General features: G+C 54.6%; 1 protein-coding gene across 2 annotated transcripts; it reads right to left on the reverse strand.

The window, feature by feature from the left end:
• Nucleotides 1-1651: 1651 nt before the first annotated feature.
• On the reverse strand, nt 1652-18421 carry Prkcg (protein kinase C gamma). 2 transcript variants are annotated; one of them, XM_076838257.2, is made up of 18 exons: nt 18252-18421; nt 17861-17892; nt 16842-16924; nt 13708-13819; nt 13451-13582; nt 12783-12939; nt 11920-12054; nt 11475-11562; nt 11167-11196; nt 7536-7688; nt 7020-7208; nt 6153-6244; nt 6008-6070; nt 5753-5891; nt 4461-4541; nt 3214-3321; nt 2044-2184; nt 1652-1840 (listed from the first exon to the last, which is right to left on the reverse strand). In XM_076838257.2, exons 1-18 carry the CDS (start codon nt 18419-18421, stop codon nt 1652-1654), a joined length of 2094 nt encoding a protein of 697 aa, XP_076694372.1. The 2 variants fall into 2 exon arrangements, with proteins under 2 accessions (XP_076694372.1, XP_076694374.1); XM_076838259.2 differs by lacking the exon at nt 7536-7688.
• Nucleotides 18422-19308: the final 887 nt, after the last annotated feature.

The raw sequence follows: 19308 nt of genomic DNA on the forward strand, positions 1-19308 counted from the left end.
CGAAGCGGGGGCTGGGGCCTGCGGGCATAGAATTGGGGGTACAACGGCAATGATACGGGAGACAGAGGAAGCCTCAGCATCCAGTTGGACTGGGGCTCAGAAACCCAGGAACCTGCAGACCAGAAAGTATGCCAGGCCCTCAAGGGGGCCTGCGAAGCTCTGGGGCTCAATCCCCTCCAAACGCATAGACAGGCATACCACTCTGCCGGCCTGTCCCGTTCAGGGACTACATTCCCCATCAGCCTTGGCGGCCAGGGGCCGCACCTGAGGGAAGGGTCTGTCGCAGTGTCTTCTGGGAAGTGTAGTCCTTATGGACTGGCCCCTCTACGCCCCTCCTGCCCCCCAGTTACGAGTGGGTCGGGGGGACAGGCCAGAGGACACTTCTACCTTCCTTCTGACTTACTCGCCCACTGAGCTGCAGGTTTCTGGTTGTTTTGATTTCTCCATTGTGAGGTCTCTTCCTCTAATCAAGTCTTCAGGTCTCTGTTTAAGAGGCCAACCTTTCATGTCTTTTCCCAGGACCTTCCAGGTTTGGATCTTGGTGTGTGGGTATGTGTGTGCGCGCAGCATGTGTGTGCACGCACGCCCCTTGCATGTTGCTCTGGATAGATATGTAGATGCCATGTCTCCGTGCAAGGGATCTCTACCTTATACTTTGAATGGTCTAGGTATACACTTCTCATTGTGTTGAGTATCCACTTTGGTCCTCTCTAGAGCAGGCTCGCTCTCTTTCTGTGTACCCTATCTCTCGGGGATCTTTTCTCTTCCCTTTCTCATGCTGTGGGTATCTTCTCTTTTTGGCAGGGAGACTCTCTACTTTCCCTCTCTCTGTGTGCAACCCCCTCCCCGCCTCTGTTTGTTTCTATGTACCGTCATTGTCCCACCTCCACATTCCCTTCATTCTCCAAGCTTACAAGAAAACATCCCAACACTTCAGCATCAGCATCCCAAATTTATTCTCCAGCAGCTGTGTCTGGGTGGGAGAGGCTAAGGGAAGAGGAGGGGGAGGTGGGGGAGGAGGGGAGAGAGTCCCAGAGAGTGGCAGGCACTGGGCAGGGCGTGAGAGGTTCCCAGTAAAACTGGAGCCATGCATGGGCAGGTGAGCAGTAGTGGGTTGGGGACAGGGGAGTCTAGAACAAAAGCTGAATCCTCCATCCCAGGATTACCCGATGTGGTAGGGAGGAGGCCTGGAGAATGGGAGCACAGCCTTCCTCTTAGTCTACAACTCGGGCCAAAGTGGGAGGGGCCTAGAGGATAGAGGTGGGTCTAATCCGAGTCTGGACCAAGCAACCCCCAAGAGACTACTGCCCCAGGGTGGGGTGAGAGAAAGAGGCATTGAACTACCAAGATGGAGTTTAGAACCCCATGGAGCTGGGATGGTAGTGTGGTTCCGGAAGCCAGTGGAAGAGCATCCAGAACGCTGGGGGTGGGGGACAATACAGGGCTCAGCAGAATCTAGAACACAGGGCGGCTCTAGAGACTCCATGGAGTTTAGAATGTCAGGAATGCTTGAGAGGAGCATCTAGAACCCATGGGAGCAGAGGCCAGAATGTTGGGGGCAGGATCTAGAATGGGGAAGCGGGCAGAGAAGTGGGGGCTGCGACTGGCGGGCGGAGGGGGCACTGAGGACACCTAGCGGCTGCAGGTGAGATTACATGACGGGCACAGGCACCGGGCTGGTGGGGCTGCGGGCATCCGGGTGTACGAAGTCCGGGTTGACGTAGGTGAAGCCCTGGAAATCCGCCTGGTCGATGCTGGCCAGGACCAGGCGGTCCGGCGGGGTCAGTGCTGGCGCCGCCCGCGTGAAGAACTTGTCGAAGTTCTCGCCACTGCGGCCACACTGAGGGAAAGTAGGAAGGGCAAGTCAAGCTCTGCCGGCTCCTGGGGGGCCTCCTCCAGAGTCTGGACACACCCTGCATCATCTCCGCACCCCCCTTCAGGGTGTCTCCGCAAAGGGGTCCACTCCGCGTAAAGGAAACGAAGCTCAGGAGTGCCCCCTCCCCCACTCGGGAACCTAGGCTGGCGGCTCCGAGGACGACTGACCGGGCGTGGCCTGAAGGGAGGCGCAATCTCCAAGCGCTCCAGCCGCTCCCAGTCAATCCAGCGGAAAAAGCCGTGCGCCCGGATGGTGGGCTCCCCGTCCGGCCCGGAGCCTAGGCGCTTCCCTGGGTGCTTGGTCAGGAACTGTGGGAAGCAGAGAGAGACAGACAGACGGACAGATGGAGTCCAGGACAGGGAGGCCACAGAGGAACAGACACAGGCACGGGATCCAGAGGGAGAAGAACAGCAAGGGGAACGAAGTTGGGGAGGAGGGGCAAGAGAGAAAGGGAGAGAGGAAGGGGAAGAGGGAAAACAAGTGGAATCCAGACCCGGAGACCAAAGGACAGTCCGAAAAACAGAAAAAAAAAATCAAGGTGTGAGGGGCAGGGAACCCAGAAAGAGAGGAGTGGAGACATGGGGGGAATCCCAAAGGGGAAAGGGAAGGGGGAGGGAGAGAAGTTTGGAGACCCAGAGAAAAGGAGGAATAGAGAGTCAGAGGGAGGGAGCATGGAGAGGCAGAGGGCAGAGACCCAGAGAAGGCAGAACAAGAGATCCACAGTGTGCAGTTACGAGTGGGGAAGAGGGCAGTGGAGACCCAGGGAGAGGGGGACAATGTCAAAGTGTGGACAGAGATATAGGAGGAAACACCAAGAATCACCAGGGCCACATCCAGAAGACCACCACATGCAGATGGAGGCAGAGGTATGAGACAGAGACCCAGAGCGAGTCAGATGATGTGGAGACACCCGAGCAGGAGCGGCTGACACTTCTTGGAAACCCATGGTCAGAGAACCCCATGGTTCTCCTGCATTAACGCCACGACCTTGGAGGAGAAGACTGAGGTCATGGTCTTGTGACTCTTCTAAGAGTCCCCCTGAACACAAAAGCTGCAGGAGTTCAGTCTACCTGACTCACCAAGTTCTGGAGACACAAGCCCTGGCCTTTCAGCACTTCCAGCCGTGAGCCAGGGAGTGGGAGCCAAGGAGGGTAGGATAGAGGCTCGGCTGGGTGCAAGCAGAGTAGCACATGGTGATTCTAAAAAAACCTGTGCATTCCACCAGTTTCCAAGAAGATGGGGGTAAAGACACTTGAGGAATGGGAGCCTTTGTAAAGACAGACCACAAAGGGGGCATGGATCATGAGTCTGAAGAAGCTGGGAGTGGGGATCCTCACCCCCTTGCAGATGGCCACAGCCTCCCGGGACAGTGACTTGGGGTAGGTGACTGTTTGCTCCATGATGGCCTGAAACAGCTCCTCCTCATCTTCCCCATCAAAGGGTGGCTGTGGAAGTGGAGGAAATAAAGTCAGAGACCCTCCAAACTACTTTTCCCAAACTTTAATGCCCTCATCACCCACCATGACCACGACCAAGGGAACCAACCACTGAACCCAGCCACTCACTGCCACCAGAAAACTTCCCAGGAAGATAGACCAAACTCTCAAAGTTTAATTTCTCTGCAGGTTTGGTTTTTTTGTTATTGTTGTTTGGTTTTTTTTGGTCTCACATGCCTCAGTTCAATGCAGCTCACTGTCTGGCTTTATTTATCTGATATGTCAATCAACAGGGTGTTAAATATGTAATATGCCATTTAAATAGAAGGGAGGAATGCTGCAGGACAGACCGTAAATGCACTCTCCTGCTGAATGCACAACTCTGGGACAGGAAAGGCAACACCAAGGTGAGGGGTCTTAGTTTGGAGTCTAGGTGGTCTGTGCAGACAACTGGGGGGAACATGTATTTGGGTAGGGAAAAAAATGGCACTTTATCTTTTTAATCTGCTAGCTGAGCATTAACATTTCCTCCAACTGTGAATGTAAGCAATAATCTCTGATAGCATTACCTATATAACTTCATCACCAATAGAAACCACAGTATCTTATCATGAGAGTTGCAGGTACTTCAGAATATCAGTTTTCAGTCATTCCTACCTCTGAATATGTAAGATCTTCCTAAAGCTGTGTATCACTGTTAGAGCTACTACTTAGTGGATTGATTAAAAACAGCATATGTTCACAACCCAATTTTTAATATTTAGACAACTGTATATATTTAATTAAGTTAGATTCAATTAAATTATTAAAGTTTTGAAATCTATGTGATTGACTTTGTCATTCTATTATCTTATTTTGTGTACACGAGAACAATATTTTGAGAAGAAGCACACAGGCCTCCCCAGGCTAGTGGGGTCCCTGGCAACAAAGAAGGGAGGTGGTTACGCAGTCCCGCCTATGGCGAGACAATATTTCAGGACCCTGGACAACGCTGCCTGGGCTCAACCTCTGCCTGGCTGGGGACACCTCCTTAGACTTTTGACCTCCTTTCCACCTTGCTTTTCCTGAGATGAAGGCCACACAATGGGAGCACCCCACTGTGTTGCCTCTACAACGCCAGCCAGCGTCGTCTCCCCATCTTCCCTTACCTGTCCCGCCAACATCTCATAGAGCAGAACTCCGAAGGACCACCAATCGACAGACTTCCCGTATGGCTGGTAGGCAATGATCTGGAGGGAGGCCCAAAGGCAAGGAATCATAATTTTTCTTTAAGAAGCCCAGGATTCCCCGGCCTCACTCTCGGGATCCCTACCCACTTCAAGTGCGAGGAAAGCACTTGAATTCTTCCCACTCTGAATATTTTGGCTAGAGCTCCACCCTTTGGAAAATTCATGAAACAAATTCATCTATTTAAAACATTCCTTTGCTCTCAAACAGAAAGACCACCTAAGGGCCGAGGCACAAGTTCCAGCCATCTAGAACATTTGGGTAACTGAATCTTGCCTTTGAATATCAGGTATGGGGCTCAATCTTGGAGACTAGAGAACACAGTCATCTAAGGTATTATTTTAAAAATAGATGCTCCTGCCGCTGAAGAATTCTGGCTTTGGTGAGACAGAGCGACCATCAGGAACATGTATTTCTCTAATGTTCCACGGGTGATTCTGTTATTACCAACCAGGTTTTGTAACCACTAATGTTATCTGGGCATTAGCATTCATCAGTTGAAAAGATCAAGGGGCAACACCCCCAACACAAGCTTCTCCCCAACCTAAAGAAGTTAGGGACACACAGCATCCATCTGCATGCACACCAGAACATGAACTCCAGCCCCTTCACAAAGCCAGAGCGATTCTCTGCCCACTGAGAGTACTTGAGGAAGTGCAGCTGCTCTCCAGGACTCTTAGGGGTGTGACCCTTCCCTCTGAGAGTGGCAGAAGAGCAGCCCACTGAGATCAAAGAGCCGTGCCCCCTAGGTTCAATCCCCAGCACCTCAGAAACAAAACAAAACAAATCCATGTGCAAATGCACCCAAGAGCTTTCCTCCAGTGCATACTCCAGCTGGAGTACACAGGAGAGGACAGCCTCAACGCATGCATAGTATTCTTAGGGGACAGGCCCCTGCCCACACAAAGTACCCTAGAAATAGTCTCCACTCCTTGGGATGATCCAGGCCCTACTCACTCAGCATTCCTACCAGCTGGTGCCACTGCCTTCCAACATCCACCCACCCGTGCTGCTCACGCTGCCTATTTAGAGACCCAGCTCCTCCACTTAGGGTGCTCAGCCAGCAGCCTCCCATGCAGACCCTGGAGGGAGACCTCACCTGCTTCCAACACCCACAGGCCCCTGGGCACCACCCTCTGTGAATACTACACAGCCACACCCACCAAGGGAGGTCAGAATGTGCCCAAAGCAGCACTTTAAACTCCAAGGTTACCTCAGGGGCTATGTAATCCGGGGTCCCGCAGAAGGTGCGGGTTGTGGTCCCAGGGAAGACGTTCTCCTTACACATGCCAAAGTCAGTGATTTTGATGTGTCCTTCAGCATCCAGCATCACGTTGTCCAGCTTCAGGTCCCTGGAGGATGAGGGAAGGAGAAGGAATTGTGGGAAGGGCTCAGTTCAGCAGGCTGCAGCCCTAATCCCTTCCCCTTGAAGGCCAGACATCCCTCCAAGGAAAGTCCTGGGGCTGACCTGTAGATGATGCCCTGATTGTGAAGGAAGAAGAGGCCAATGGCGATTTCGGCTGCATAGAACCTGCAAAGTCAGTGTGAAGTTGGAAGGTCACTGGACCTAGCCCTACCACCCTCCCCTCCCTTCTTTCTTAGCTGAGACTCACGCTGCATGGGGCTCCTTAAACTTGCCCAACTGCTGAATGTGGTACATCAAGTCACCCCCGGTGACATACTCCATCACGAAATACAGGCGGTCCTGGGGAGGAGTGGGCAGGGCTTAGAGGCAGGGACACAAACATCTGGGATAGGAAAAGCCCTTTGTTCCCCACTTAGGGCAAACATAGAGGGCTCTGGATCCACCCAGCCAGAAATCCAGAGCAAGTGGCCACCCCAACACGAAGGGCCCTAAGTTTCTAATCCTGCCTCCTCATAATCTGCATGGCCCACTCCCCTCTCCTTACACCTATCAGATGATCTGGCCCCAGCTGTCCCAGAATTGAATACTAAGGCTCACACACGGGACTGAAATTCAGCACACCAAAACCTCTTTCCACAACCAGCCACCACATGTGTAATTCTGGCTACCTACGACCAAAGGTGGTCAGGCTTCACCGGTACTTGGTTTTTAATCCAGGAAGCTGGTCACACCTCCCCAAACCCTGAAAGTCAAACCCCTGGCTCCATGCCGTACTCTCAGGGAATTACCCGTTTCTGACCTATCCTTCATTTAGAACACACCTGTTCCTGTGCTCCAAGATCCAGAGAGCTGGCTACATGTGCTCAGAACCAAGCTTGCCAGGGGCACAGGCATCCTGGCCGCACCCACTCTGGATCCCATCCCCTGGCCACCCTCCAAGCATGGCATCCATTCCAAGCATGCCCAGGAGTCCACCGTCTGGCCATGCCCACTCAAGAATGAGTAAGTTTCCTTTTACTTGCCCTAAACTCAGAATCCCAAAGCAGACAGCAAATCCATCCAAAGGGGGGAGAGGCAAGGTCTCTGGGCCAGACTCTGTCCCCTCCCTCCTCACCGGGGTCTGGAAGGTGGAGTGGAGCTGGGTGAGGAAGTGGGGCCGGCCGCCAGGACCTCGGCCCCCCAGTGCCAGCACACGTTTCTCCACCAGAGTGCAGTCCACGTCGTCGTCCTGCACGATCACGTCCTTTTTCAGGATCTTTATGGCATAGAGCTCGTCAGAGCCCCTGCGCTCAGCCAGCATCACCTACAGACAGCGATCCGGAAAGGGCAGTCCGTTTGGGGAACTCAGGGGTGCAGGACCTTGCCCCATCTCCTAGCAGGGACACAGAGAATGGGGTCCCAGGTACCTTCCCCTTTCCCAAGCGGTGATCCCCTAACTTTGCTTCCATGCCCTTGAGGAAATGTCCACACCTTTGTACCTCTTCCCTCCAGGAACCCAAGCAACCCAACCAAAATCCATTTGGGAACATGGGAGCCCCATCTCTCCCCACCCCTGCTTCTCACCTAAGGATCAGAAATCCAGCCTCCCCACAGACATCCTCCCCTTCCCACAGAACCCCAGAAATCCAACCTTCCCAAAACTGCCTTTTCCTAGGACCATGAGGAAGCTGAAGTCAGAGATGTGCAGACGTCCTTGGCCGGCCCCAAAGAAGCAGCGTTTGGGGTCTGTGGGACTAGGGGATGGGGACGGGATGGGAGAGGAAGAGGGGCCCATCCGCACTCTCTGTGAGAAAAGGGAGAATGAGGTCCGGAGGTGGTCAAACCCAGACAGGGGTAGGAAGAGGCCCTGAGGGGCCAGAATGAGAGGGTGGGGAGAGATAAGACAGGAAAGGGTGCCACTCCTCCCACCCTGCGCTTGGCCGAGGAGCCTTCTCCGACTCCCCCATATCCCGAGCGCTTGATTTATTGTTTAACTAATACTTATGCCACCTCTGGGAAACCTTGCCGTCATCCCCATTTTACAGAAGAAGAAACCAGGGAGAAGAGGTTAAGCAATCTGCCCGGAGTCAGAGAGGGCAGGAACCTGGCCAGCCATCGGACCCACGCTGTTCATCTCTGATCTTGCTGCTCTCAGCCTCTCAGCCTGAATCCCTTAGACAAGGGGCCCCGCTCCTGAGAATCTGCATTTCTAACAAGTCCCAGGAGGCCCTGCATGCTGCTGGCCTGGAGACCACCTGGGCTCTGAGCTGCCAGAGCTTCTGCACCTCCTCCTGCCCCTGCCTCCAGGAGGGTCCCCTGAGCGACCTGGCTTCTACACTGTCCCTGTCTGTCGCGTGGCTCTTTCTAATGCACTCTCTGCTCGGCAGGCAAAGGGACCAATTTAAAAATAAATAAACCAGGTCATGTCTCCCCTATGCTTCCAACCTTCTAACAGCTTCTCCCTGCGTTAGGGTTTCATTCCATGTGGCTTCACGGGTCCCTCCTCCTTCATGTTCAGCCACCCCGGCCTCAGATGCACTGTCCTCCCTCCCCCCACAGGGATGCCCCGCCCAGTCTTCCTACCGCTCCCCTTTCCTCCTAGCTCTCTCAAGCATCCTTTGGACCTTGGCTCAGGCCTTTGGAGGCTTCTGCAGATTGCTTTAACGGGGTCAGTAGCCTCTCATGGTCTCTGCTACTGTGGACAGCTCCTTCATAGCCCTGGTCATTTGCCTCTCTCTGCATGCCTATCTGCTCACACCATGGGCCAGCCCCCTGCGGCAGGGGTCTGTTTTGTTCTCCAAGATGCAGTGGCAGTTCCTGGGGCATAGCTGCAGCTGCACAAGGTGTAGTCTTGTGCAGAAGTGCAGTCTGACCTCCTGGATTTGGACTGCCACTGCTGAGAAATCTCCATAGCCTCCCTAGGATGCTGGGATAACAGGAGTGACCACCAGGGCAGCTACGAAGAGCAGGTGTATTCACATACGCAAAGCACCCAGAAGGTGCCTAAAGTGTGAGAAAGGCTGCTGTGTTTGCCATGGCCCGGATACCCACAGGACACCCCGCCTCGTTAGGGGCTGGCGCCTGTGGAAATGCATTGATGATATTAATCCCTGCCCATCACTGAGTGGCAAAGGATACCACAGGCACATCTGCCTTATCAGTGATATGTATGGACTACAGAATTAATAAAATCCAAAGGTAGAATTCAAAGGAAATTGTACACACTATACATGCATGCATTTTATTTTGTTTTGCTTCGTGTCCCTCATCTCTAATTTTCTAAGGAAACTATTAACGCCCAAAAGGCTAAGAGAGCAAGATTAGATAACAGGTTCTAGACTTGGGTACTTCAGGACAAATCACCCCAAGCCACACCTCCCTCCACTGTCACTCATGACCTCTCTACTTCAGGCATATGCCATCTCCAACTTCCTGCCACCAGGCCTCTGCCCACTATCCGCCAGGTATCTGCAGACCACACCTTCTCAGCTGAAGGCACAGGCAGGTGTTATGCATACCACCATGCGGCTGCTGAAGGACTCTGGGAAAAAGGCTCTGCCTCTCTGGGCATGGATTTCCTCCCTCTGTCCTTCCTTCAATGCAGCCAGTGCTCAAATTTCACAACGCAAAAGAGCCAGTGGAGGAATGTGCTTAGTACACAGATAGTCTCACTTAGTAGGTCTGCAAAGAGGTGAGAAACATGCTTTTTGAAGCAAATGCTCCTCTAATTCTGATGCAGGTGACCACAAACACAACCAGAACCCTGGTGGGAGCTGCTCTAAGAGTCCAGGAAGGATCAGCTGTGCTGCTGCTGTTGAATCTCACCTGTCCTGCAGCTATCACCTAAGTGCCGCTTCTTCTGGGAAGCCTCTGGGCCAGGTGTTGGGCTCCTACCACAGCCTGTGGCCACCCACTCCCACCCCCTGCTAGCAACCCCTGACAGCCCCTCTGTCCTCATGCAGCAGCCTGGGCAGTCGAAGCTTCCCCAGCATTGCCCATCCCCTTGCTTGGTTACAAGATCTGGCAAGAGGGTGCTGAGCAACAAGGCCTTGGGAGCCAGAGGCCCAGTGTACTTCCTGATCCTTCCTATGAAGGAGCTGTCCACAGAAGCAGCCCAAGTCTAGCAGCCTTCTTCCTGCTTCCACCTTGCCTTCTGCGGCCTGCATGCTACACCAGGGCAGTCACCTGTTACAACCTCAGTGGGCCCAGCTCAGCCCTCTGCTGGGTGCTCCATGCCTTCCCCCTCACCCAGGGCCATCCTGGAGAGAGGAGCAGGCATCCCTTCCCTCTCAGCTCCACCTCCTCCCCTCTTCCTCTGCTCAGGCTTCACTTCCAGGCATCCTGACCTGCTCTGGCCTCAGGACCCTTACATGTGCCCGTCCCTCTGCCTGGGAGGCCCTTCTCCCGGGGTCCCTGAGGCTCACTCCCTCATTCCTCTTGGTCTTTGCCTGAGAGCCACTTTCCCGGGGAAGCCCTCTGCCTACTGAGAACTCCCCAGCAGCATTCCTGCCCTCCCTCACGCTCATATTCCTTCTTTTCACTTGTCACCTGTCACCGTTTACACATGACCATGTACTTATTTATTTGGGTTCATGTCTTCCCCCAGTGAAAGCCCCAGGAGGGGAGGACTTTTTTCTGTCTTGTGCAGAACCAGGCTTTGCACATGGAGATGCTCCCCAAAATGTTCTCTGACACAGGAGCTGGAGAGAGAGCCTGCCTGCCCCTCCAGGCTCTGGGGAGCTGCCCCCACTCTCCAGGCTGTGCCCCCTCCCCAGGGCCTGAACCGCCTCCATTTTCAAACACATATCCCCTTGTCCTGGCCATCTCAGGCTGCCTCCTTGTCAGAGAACCACCTGCTTCTAATTCAGGACAGGGCCTGACTCATGCCATGCCTCAGGAACTACTGCTCTGGGACTGGTGAGCAAAGGCAAAGGCGGAGGGTCCCAGTCACTGAAAGATGGAAAACCTGAGGGCCAGGTCAGACCTCAGTGCCTCAGGAAAGCCCTCCTGGCCACCCACCCACAGGCTGGCTCATGGCCTCTTCCAGGCCTCTCCAGTACCCTCAGCCATCTCTAATTTAGCACACCTTCCTTTATTTAAGTATCTGTGACAAGTCTCTGCCTAAGGACACTGGGATTATTCTGCAATCACTGCATGTACCTGACACAAAGTATGTGCTCAACCTATGTGTGCAGAACTGAAGGTGGAGATCAGGGGAAGGAGGGGTAGGTAGAAAGAGGGAGAGGAAAAGCAGGTCTCATTCAGAGCCCGGCTATACTCACCTCATACAACTCCAAGGGGTAGTTACAGGCCTAGGGGAGAAGAAAGCAGAGTCAGGGCCCCAAGAGAGCAGGTGATTGCCCAAGACTGGGGACCAGGGCCCCTGATACCCATAAGTTGTGGGGATGAAGAACTACAATTTCCAACAGGCCCTGGGGCTAGAGCCCCCAGAAGGGTAGAAGAAGGAGCCCCCAGTGTCTTCTGGGAATTGTAGTCCCAGGACCAGAGGGCAACCAGTGGGAAGAGGGCAAGGCCAGCTCTGAGCTGGGGGAGGCTGAGCTGTGCTCCCCTGGGGAAGCCGTCCAGGTACCTCGAACTTCTGGAGGAGGCTGCAGTTGTCAGCATCGGCCACCGGCACATTGTAATATTCGCCCTCCTCCTGGTTCAGTAACTTGTACCTGACATACAGACGGAGACCAGGGCCGGGCAGGGGTAGGGGAAGCAGGGCACCCATGGGAGAGGCAGAGACAACCAAAGGGAAGAAAGAGACACAGAGCGACAGACACAGAGATGGAGAGAAAGAGTGAGATAAGGAGGGGGGAGAGGGAGGGTAGGGGAGAGGGGAAAGAGAAGAGGAGAAGGAGGAGGAGGAGGAGGAGGGGGAGAGAGGAGGGAAAAGAGAGGAGGAGAAAAGAAAGGAAGAGGAGGAGGGAGAGTGCTTTGAGGTGGAGGGGATGACGGTGGTCTGGAGGAGAGACCACACATGGATGGAGAAGGTGATCCTGAGTGTGCCCGGCCCTAGCCCTCCTCCTCACCAGCCATCCACGGGTGCCTTCAGCAGTTCGGAGACACCAAAGGACATGGCCCCCATGAAGTCGTTGCGGGAAGTCCGGTCCCAGTCCCACACTTCCACGCTGAGCCTGCGCTCCACATCCCCCGGCTTCAGGTTGCTGCGGCAGAGAGGGGCAGGGTGAGGGGTGGCCATTTCCTACCCATGCAGCCATCTCCGCCCTTTAGAAGGGAGTCTCTCCACCCTGGCTGGTGGGGCCCACATAAACCTCCAGGGCTTGCAGTAGCTGTCCCTCCCTGCTGAACCTCTAGGCCCTTTCCCATCCCTGTCTCCTGGTCTCTCCCTCCCCGAGTCTCTGTCCTGTCTTTATGGCTTCTCTCGGTGCCCTGCCACTCCCCCCACCCTCCCTCCCTGTCCTGTCTTTGGACTCACACCTCTTCTCCTGAGACCTCTTTCTCTCTCTGGGTCTGTGCCTCCCCTGGTCTTTTCTTCCTAGTGACCGCCTCTGACTGTTCCTCTCTCTCCTGAATCCTTTCCTCTTTGTCTCCTCTAGACTCTCTGGATCTCCTTTGTCTCTAGGTCTGCCTCTTTCTCTGGTCCCCTCCCCACCTGTCCCAACCACCTCTTGAGTATCTGTGAGTCTGTCTGTCTGTCCTCCAATCTGTCTCCTCTGCTGGCTGTCTCTAAACTTGAGAGCTTTTCTCAGCTTCTGTATCTCCATTCCTCTCCCTCAATCTTTCCATTCCTTTGTCCTACCACCTTCTTTTGTCCCTGCTTGGGAAGTCTATCCTATTACTTCTCTCAGCTTCTCTCTGGGGTTTTCTGGCCACCAGGACCCTTAGATCACCATCTGCCAGTCATCATAGCCTCCCCAGCATCCCAGCTCACAATACAAAGGTCTCATTCCACACAGGGTTTAGCGTGGCTTTCACTGTCCGCGTCTTCTGTTTTGTCAGGTTCCGAGGGTCTGGGATGAGCTTCAGTTTCACATAAGGATCAGACAGACCGTTGGGGTCCATAGGAATGAGGTTACGGGCCTCACCAACTGAAGCACAAATGGGGGAGGGGTCACTTGAGTTAAGGCCCAGGAAGAGGCTCCTAGCCCTCTTCAGTCCAATCAAGAACCCCAAGCTCCTGGGCTGTAGCCTAGCACACGTGAGGCACTGGGTTCTATCCTCAGCACCACATAAAAACAAACAAATAAAATAAAGGCATGTTGTCCACCTACAACTACATTTAAAAAAAAGAACTCGGAGCCCCGACTTTTCTCACGTCCCTCACCTGCCAGAAGCCCAAGCAACCGGGCTCTTTCCTCAACCATTCATCCAGAAATCGGACCCCAGGTCCTCCCACATCCAGCCCCTTCAAGGGTTCTGATCCCTAGAAGTTGCAAGAGCCCAGGCAGGAAGCCAGGGCCAAGCTGGAAGGGAGTGGCTGAGCGGAGGCGCGGGTGGGCGTGGCCTCACTGTTGAGGGCGTGGCCTCAGTGCTGTGGACGTGGGCCAGCACAGTGGGGCTGGGTCACAGCCTCACGTCTGGGAGGGAGTGGGGCCTCACCCGTCACGTGGATCTCGTCGGCCGTCGGGGCCCGGATTTCTAGCTGTAGGCGCCCACGGCGCTCAGTGTGGTCCACCCCACACAGCGAGGGCACGCTCCGCACACAGCGCCGGTGCACGTTCATCTCGCAGCCTGGCGAGATAACACTGGGGGTAGCGCAAGCCCATCCCAGGTCCCACACCGCACCCGGCATTCCCCCAGCCCTGACCCTGGCTTTGAAGGGGCCCAGATGCGAGCAGTCAGCAGCGGGCACTCACAAGAGCACTTCATGCCCTGGTGCACCAGTCCGTAGAGCAGGGAGCCGCAGTGGTCGCAGAAGGTGGGACTGCTGTAGCTGTGCAGGCGGAACTTGTGCTTGTTCCGGGGGTCCTGGGCGGAGGAGAGTCGCTTAGGGGGGCTTAGGGGTGGGGAGGGCCCCCCAGCAAGAGGAGGATTTTTATTTCCTTTTGCCTTGCTCTCTGCCTGCCATCTACTCATTTCGGGCTACAAATATTCACCAGGCCCCTACTGTGCACCAGGCACTGTTCTGGTTAACAGGGCTCAGCATTGAAAGAAGGCAGAGTATAAACATGGTAAATAAAATACGTAGTGTGGTGGACAGTAATAGATGCTCTAGAGAAAAAACAAACAAAAACAGCAGGGATGAAGACGGCCAGAATTTGGGGAGCTGAAATTTGAAGTGGAGTGGTCAAAATAACAAAATGGCAGTTGGGCAGAACTTGAAGGTGGGGGCTTCTAACATTTTTGGAGAAATTGTGGGCTGCCCTGAACCCCAGGATCCTTTCCTGACAGCCTCAGTGTCTGCTGAGGTCTGTGTTCTCCCAGACTCAATGGGATAGGGGTGGTGACCCCTCAGTTATGGCAGGCACCCAGGAGACCTGAATGAACTAGCAGAGAACACCCAGCAGGACTCTGGATGTCAGGTGTGCTCAATGTCATGGTTCTGGCCGTAGTTATCGGTGTGGTTATTACTAGTGAGGTTGCTGCTAGTCCTGTGTAGTCCTGAGTTTAAATGAGAGCTTGTGACTGTGCAAAGCCATTCCCAGTCTTGAGCCTCAGCGTCCTCCTCTGTCTAATGGAAATAAGCAATCCACAGCTTGAAGCAATGCTAACTTTTCAGAGTCATTTCCACAGGAATTTAGAACACCTACGCCACATCTCCTACCAGCCCCCCAAACTTCTACCCCTAGGACAATGTTTGGTTGCTAAATAACTTGATATTTTTCCTTTTCTAAGAATTCATTGAAAGAATTGTCATAGGGAAAAATTTATAACAGTCTTGGCCTTTATTTTAGCAAGGCTTCTATTTTGAATATATATATTTGGGTCGGGGGAGGGAGTTGGAAATGGCCATGATCTCCTTCAAGGTTCTGGGCCTCTAACTCCAAAGGTTCTTGCCACCCTAAATAAGATGCCTGTGCCAGGGTGTGTGCTGGGTGGGGTAGGGACAATTCTCAGCAGGGTGCCTGACACAAGCTATCCACTGACAGAAGCTGTTAGTCTCACAGTGAAGGTCCTTGCTAAAAGAAGTCAGCACAGAGCCTCCGGTTAGGCAGATCCAGGTCTGAGTCTTGGTCTGAGTCATTACCTGGCCCTGGGCCTCCCCACAACCAGCTCTTTTAGGACCTTAGGTTCCCTACTGTAAAATGGGGGCCATGGGCCCTTCCTGAAAAGGATTCATGAGGACCAAGTGAAATCATGCTTCCAAGCCCTTGGCATTTCTAAAGCCTTGATCCGTTTACTTACAACAAGATCAAAAGCATTAAGAAGCACAGAGAGAGAGAGAGAGAGAGAGAGAGGGGGGGGGGGGGAGCAGAAGAAAGACTTCCTCCTCACTGTTCATCCTGTTTCCTCTCTGATGATAATACTTTCAGCAATGATAATAATAAATAATATTTTGGTTCTAGGTTCCAGATACCATCCATGAGTATCTGACTCACTGAAACCTCAGAATTATTCCATAGGTGGACACAATTAACACCCCCACCTTACAGATCAGGAACTTGAGATCAAGTGGTAAGTTCCTTGAAGAAGGCTGCAGAATCAGAATGTGGCAGGGCTGTGGTCCCCTGCTCGGACGGGGACAGAACACTTCAGCTAACCTTACTGGCTGTGGAGATTCAGTTCTACTCCATGTCCAGAGACCTCGGTGTGTGCATGGGATGAGCACTGCACAGACCGAGCCAGGGCTGGTGGAGGTGGGCAGGTGGCCAGAACACACAGGCGTGTGGGCTGCGGCGTTCTATGAGGTCTCACCGCTATGTACTTCAACAGCCTGACCAGCTGGCTGACTGTCTCCCAGGCTTCTGTGGATCTCTCTTTGCCTATCATCTAATCACAGAGCAGTCACCCACCTGTATCACACCCTGCACGTGTCAACCCACCGGCTTCAGGGAACTGCCAACATAAGCCAGGGACATCTGTCTAGATTTGTGCTGTCCCACTCAGTAGCCACTAACCACATGTAGCTCTTTAAGTTTAAGTCAGTTGGAATGAAATGGAATGGAGACCTCTGCCCCTCAGTGGAAGCAGCCCCATTTCATGTGCTCACTAGTGCACGTGGCTGACGGCCACCTGATAGCAAACAGGACACTTCCGTCATTGAAGAGCTCTACTAGCCAAGGCTAGGTCATCAGCCCTGTTTTACAGAAGAGGAAACTGAGGCTCAGAGAGGAAGTGGAGGGGCTGGGAGGGGCATCCAGAGTTGACAGTTGTTGTCAGCCCTTGATAGGGAGAGGGGCAGGGTGGGAGGCTGTGTGGACCCGAGTGTGTGCACGTGTGCAACTGCACTGGGCATGTGTGGGTGTGTGCCGCAGGGTCTCTGGGCCGCCCTCTGTCAGCATCACTAAAGGTCCAGGATCCACCATTTCCTATTTTAGCTTCTCTCAGTACCTGCGTGTCTGCCTCTGATTCTCGGCCTGTCTCTCTGTGTCCAGAACTACCCCGCTCCCCTCTATTGCTTTCTCTGTTCCATTTCTCTTTCTCTTTCTGTATCAATCTCTTGTGTCTTTCTTTTCCTGTATCTCTGTCCCTTTTTCTATCTTATCTCAAGGTATCAAGGTCCAAATTGACCTCTCTGTTCCTCAGGCCTCATTTTCTTAAATCCCCCTACCTCTGGATTGTAGCCTACCCCCTCCAGTGCTGGTCTTTGGTTTCTTCACCCCTGCCTCCTCTCTGTCCCCCACCTGTGTCCCTGGCCTGTCCCAGGCCCCCTCACATTCCCCCTTTCCAGGCCAAGGGCAAAGAATCTGGGCCAGACTAGCTCCCCCTATCTCTTCAGCCCCCCTCCCCTACCAGCCTTAAAAATAGCAGGAGAAATTGGGACGGACGCCGAGGGGGTGAGGGCGGGGGTGCGGCTTGAGGAGGAAGAACCAGGTGTCCGGACACTCACATCCGTCTGGGGGCCCTTCCCAGCGCCTGGACACTCGAAGGTCACAAATTCGTGGCATCGTCGATGAACCACAAAGCTGCAGACTGAAGGTGAAAATCATAGAGACACAGAGGCAAGGAGAGACGGGAAGATCCAGAGAGACCCCCGACAGTCACAAAATTGGAAGGAGAGTCAAAATTCTGACAGAGACAACCACACAGAGAAGATTCCAGCATACAGAGTCCAACAGATAGAAAATCAGAAGAGAGACCCTGGGCCGGGGAAGGGGGAACCAAGAATGTTCTCAGAGATGCAGAGAATCAGACTCAGAGCACAGAGCCCCCAGTGTGCAACCACAGCCCAAGGGAGACAGGGAGAAAGAAAGCAGCCTTCCACGGACCAACAGACCCCAGCCCACAGATGGAGCTAAGAAAGCCAGGAGAGGGGCAGACAGATTTAAGGAGAGAAAACACAGAAATATCCTCAGACACAGCAGAGAGTGGCAACTTGGGCAGAAGTGAGTCTGGGGGCGCTGCTCCGGCCCGCCCCCCACCCTGACTCACTCTGTTCTCAGCAGTGGCAGCTGGTGCTTTAGGACTCGCCCCCCCTTTCCGCCCCCCAGAACTGCCTGGCCGGCTGGGCCCCCACCCGCCCATCCTTGACCCCACCCGGCCTGCCCCTGCCTAGAATGGCGTTGTCATGGTGATGGCTGCCTGGGTGGGGGGGCTCTGACTTTGCATCTCCAGCCCCTTCCCCCTTCAGCTCCCCTTTTCCAAATCTCCCTGTTCCCATGGCAACAGATTCTCCAAATATCTGTCCCCACCTGGAGCCGGCCGAGGGAGGGGCCCCCAGCACCACCTCCGCGGTGGCCCTGCCATCAGAACTCCCTCCCCACCACAGGCTGTGTCTCTGCCACACCCCCCGCCCCGGGCTCCCCCGCGCCTCTCTGGGGACCAGAGAACACGTGTGTCAGCAGCCTCAGCTGAGAAACCCCAGCCTCCACCCTCGGGGGTCCCAGCAGTCTAGGTCCCGGCTCTTACCTTGGCACTGCAGGCCCTGTTTTCCAATTCCCCTGGAAGAGCAAGGACCTGAGGTCAGCGCAGGGAAGGGTGGTCCCTCCCACCTCTGAGAGCCATTGGAAGTCTGAGGTCTTGGCCTCCGACCTGCAGTTCTGGGCCCAGGTAGCTGAGCCCCAGCCGCCTCCCCTTCTAGAAGCCAGAAATTCTGGTCCAGCCCCTCCTCCTTCAGACCCTGGATTCCAGCCCCCGCCCCTCCTCGCTCAGACCCAGGGGTCCGGACCCTAGGTTCCCACCCTCCTGGAACCCAGGAGTCGGGGCCGCAGCCCCTCTGTGCTCCTCCCTCGAAGGTCTGTTTGACACAAGTCTACACCTCCAGTCCCCTCCTCTCTCGGCCCCCAGCCCCTTCCCTCACCAGATGAAGTCGGTACAGTGGCTGCAGAAGGTTGGCTGCTTGAAGAAGCGAGCGGTGAACTTGTGGCTCTTGACTTCGTGGACAACCTTCTGCCTCAGGGCCCCCTTTCTGCAAAACAGGGGTCGGGGTCCCCCCTCTGAATCGCCTCCGCCGGGGCCCAGACCCGCCATGGCCCCAGGAATGCAGCAGGGACCAGGACCCTGCCTTTCTGGGGAAACAGGTGTACTGGAGAGGAGCAGGGACTCGGGAGATCCCGAGGTGGGCAGGAGAGGGGCGAGGCACCGCCAGGTGCGCAGCGCGGGCAGGAGCGGCACCCCCGCCGGCCCCGCCTGGGGCAGCGGGCGGGTGCGGGAGAGCAGAGCCCCGGCGCCGAGGAGCCGGAGGCACGGGCGGCGGCGGGAGCTTGGGCTCGGCACCTGCTGAAATGTGGGAGCCCCGGGTGGGGGGAGGCGTTGCCATGGCGACCGAGGGGCGGGGTTTCTGCTTAAAGGCGCCCCCCTCCCTGAGACATGGGTCGAATGCCCTCCCTCTTCCCTACACGTGCACACACCCACTCCGTGAATTGGCTGCGGGGAGAGGGCATTCTCTAAGCCTTGTCCCCGACAATCTGTTATCCCGATCGGCTCCCTTTTTCTCCCCCACCCAGTTTGCCTTGAACGAAGTGTCCCGTTCGCCCCCTGCATCTCCCCTCGGGTCTCCGTCTTTCTGACGGTGTCACTCTGCGTCAATCAACAAACTTTCTGCTTAGTGCTGAGAATCCAATGGTGGACAGAGATTTGGTGTATTACTTTCTCCCATGCTACTGGAGTCTCTTTTTTTCCCACGATCTGTGAATTTTTTTTCTATACATCTCTCTCTGGAAGCGTCTCTTCCTCTTGACTTTGTCACTTTCCTTCTATTCGCGAAGATTCTTATTCTCAATTTTCTCTCCCTTTCTCCCCCTCCCTCTCCCTCTCTCCCCCTTTCTCCCTAGATCTGTTTTCCTTTCCCTGTCCAAGAACGTCTGTTTCCATTTCTCTCTTTCTTGGGCTGTGTGTCTCCATCAATGCCTGTCACC

Source organism: Callospermophilus lateralis, chromosome 18, assembly GCF_048772815.1.
Source record: "Callospermophilus lateralis isolate mCalLat2 chromosome 18, mCalLat2.hap1, whole genome shotgun sequence".
NCBI classification, from domain to species: Eukaryota; Metazoa; Chordata; class Mammalia; order Rodentia; family Sciuridae; genus Callospermophilus; species Callospermophilus lateralis.

Excerpts from the sequence above, each read along its gene's own strand:
- Prkcg (XM_076838257.2), bottom strand. The coding sequence starts at position 18,421 with ATGGCGGGTCTGGGCCCCGGCGGAGGCGATTCAGAGGGGGGACCCCGA. Across the intron at positions 11,197-11,474 it reads GCCTCCTCCAGAAGTTCGAG|GCCTGTAACTACCCCTTGGA; the intron begins GTACCTGGACGG and ends CTTCTCCCCTAG. Across the intron at positions 5,892-6,007 it reads AATCAGGGCATCATCTACAG|GGACCTGAAGCTGGACAACG; the intron begins GTCAGCCCCAGG and ends CTCATCCTCCAG.